Raw genomic sequence first — 2,500 nt, 5'->3', positions numbered from 1 at the left:
AAAAAGGGTTTTTTTCAATTCAAGACTGGGTTTTGCATACCCGAAAACCTTTACAAATAATCAGAGAACAACAAGGGCCTAACTAAACCCAAAGAAAATTTTTAATGAATTCCCTTACAAGGCAATGCAGACAGGCTCTTTTTATACGACAGAAAGAAGAGGTAAAAGCTGGATACCTAAAATTGGGGAAAAGGGGCTATTGGCTACCATAATCTTACAGAATTTTGGGGTTTTAAAACAAAATAAGAACAATAACGTATCACAATAAAAGCAGTGTAACAAAAACTTTTTTTTGGCCAAGAAAAACATTAAAAACTATTAATTTTCAATTTTTTAAAAAAAAAATGAGAGCGAATGAGAATTAAACATAACAAATATTTTTTTTAAAAAAAACCCGGCTAACCAAGAAAAAGGGGGGAAACAGGCAGGGGAAATGTTAAAAAAAGTTAGGGAAAATTAAAAAAAAAAAGTAAAAAATATATAAAAAAGGGGTCTTTAATGAAGGTTAAATTTTTATTTGAATCATCGTACTGTTGTCACCAAAAAACTGGGCACTGTGTAAAAAATTTTATCAAAATCCCTTAAAAAATCTTTACTAAATAAAAATGAAACAATTCAGAAAAAAAATTTTTTAAAAAAAAAAAAATAAGATTTTTTAGTAAAAAACAAAAAAACGGGGGTTTTATAACCGTTTATTCAATTGCACCTAGACACCTGTTTTAAAAAAAACCCCAATAACACCCCCTTTTGTGATAGTAATAATGGTAAAATTTAAAAATAAAATTGTTAATATTAAGTAAAATTTCCCCTGGGGTTTGTTTTTAAATATTCTTATGAAATTATCGCCGGTCAACGCTAAGGTCTTACGGGAATACAGTGTTTAGTAAGGTAATTTGGTTGAGGGTTTATTGCCCCCCAAAAGAATTTAACTCGCCTTATTTGCTGTGGTTGGGTCCGCATGTAAAATTAAAATTATAAATTTTGTCAATCTGTAATTATGGGGAAATTTGTGTTTTATTTTTTAATTTAAATTTTTTTATATAGAATATATTATTAAAAATTAAAAAATAATTTTATATATAATTTAAATTTTTTTTTTTTTTCAAATTATATTATAGTATGTCTATCATCTTTTACTTTAATTTTTGGGGGTGTGTTAAGTATTTTTTTTTTTGTATTCAATTTTTGTTTTATATATTTAATATTTTAAAATATATATTTTTATTTTGTGTGTGGTTTGTTGTGTTTTGTGGTTGTGGGTGTGTGGGTTTTGGGTATTTTTTTTGTTGTGGTGTGTGTTTTTGTTTTTTATATTATTAATTTTTTTTTAATTTTATAAAAATTTTTATATATTTAATAAATATATTTTTTTTTGTTTTTTTTTTTTTTATTATTTTTTTTATTAAAATTTTTTTTATTTTTTAAATTTTTTTTTTTTTTTTTAATATAATTTTTTTGTTTTATATTATTTTTAATTTTTTTATTTTTTTTAAAATTTATTTTTTTTATTTTTTTTTTTTTTTTTTTTTTGTGTGTTTTATATATAATTTTTATATATTAAATTATTTTATTGTGTGTGTTTTTATTTAAATATTTATTTTTATTTTTATATATTATATTTTATTTTTAAAAAAAATATTTTTTTGTATTTATTTTTTTTTAAAAATTTAAAAATTAAATGTATTTAATTTTGGTTAAATTGTTTTTTTTTTAAATATATATAATTTATTAATATTTATAAAAAATTTATTATATTATATTTTATATAATATTTAAAAAATTAATTTATATGTTATTTATATATTAAACTATTTAAAAATTTTTTAAATAAATATATATATTTGGGGGGGTTTTTTTTTTTTTGTTGGTTTTTGAAAACAACACACACAAAAAAAAAATTTTTTTATAAAAATATTTTTATATTAAAAATTTATAAAAAATATATATTTATATTTAAAATAAATTTTTTTTTTTTTTTTTTTTTTTTTGTTGTGTAACCCCAAAATAAAAATAACTTAATCATTAAATTTTTTATAATTATATATATATATATAAATATATATAATTTTTTTGGATTTATAAAAATTTTAAAAAAAAAAAATTTATTTATTTTTTTAAAGGTTTTGGATGAATTTTAAATTTTTTTTGACCGTTTTTTGTTTTCAGAAATTTTATTTTAAAAAAATAAATAAAAATTTCCTTTATTGTGGAAATATTATTCTTTAAAACTTTTAACATTTTAAATAAATTATATATAATATATAAATATTATATTATTTATTTAATTAATATAAACGGTTATATATGTAAACATAAAAACCTGACCCCTAATTCCTCAGGGTCGCGACCGCGCCTGCCTGGCTATATAAAGGGCAGGCATAGAACGACCGGTATTCAGTTGATCCTGAACTCCAGCTGCAAACATGAACACAAAGGTAAATCCTGTTGTATCTCCAAATCTTATATCTTTACGTTTTTTTCACTGATATCCATGCCGTTG

At 19.9% G+C, this 2,500-nt stretch overlaps 2 protein-coding genes across 2 annotated transcripts in view; one reads left to right on the top strand and one right to left on the bottom strand.

Moving 5' to 3' along the window:
* LOC125032239 (pro-resilin-like) overlaps positions 1 to 2,500 on the bottom strand; it is a 52,559-nt gene that overhangs the window by 14,593 nt on the left and 35,466 nt on the right. The gene's annotated exons all lie outside the window — the stretch shown is intronic.
* The window catches only part of LOC125032232 (pro-resilin-like), an 814-nt gene continuing 723 nt past the window's right edge, over positions 2,410 to 2,500 (top strand). Inside the window, exon 1 of the mRNA XM_047623324.1 lies at positions 2,410 to 2,435. Coding sequence (XP_047479280.1) covers positions 2,424 to 2,435 — 12 coding nt within the window. The 5' untranslated portion in view covers positions 2,410 to 2,423. The remainder of the gene's footprint in view (positions 2,436 to 2,500) is intronic.

Source organism: Penaeus chinensis, chromosome 14 (genome assembly GCF_019202785.1).
Source record: "Penaeus chinensis breed Huanghai No. 1 chromosome 14, ASM1920278v2, whole genome shotgun sequence".
NCBI lineage: Eukaryota > Metazoa > Arthropoda > Malacostraca > Decapoda > Penaeidae > Penaeus > Penaeus chinensis.
The sequence above is the reverse complement of the archived record's forward strand: the minus strand, read 5'-3'. Positions and strand labels throughout refer to the sequence as shown.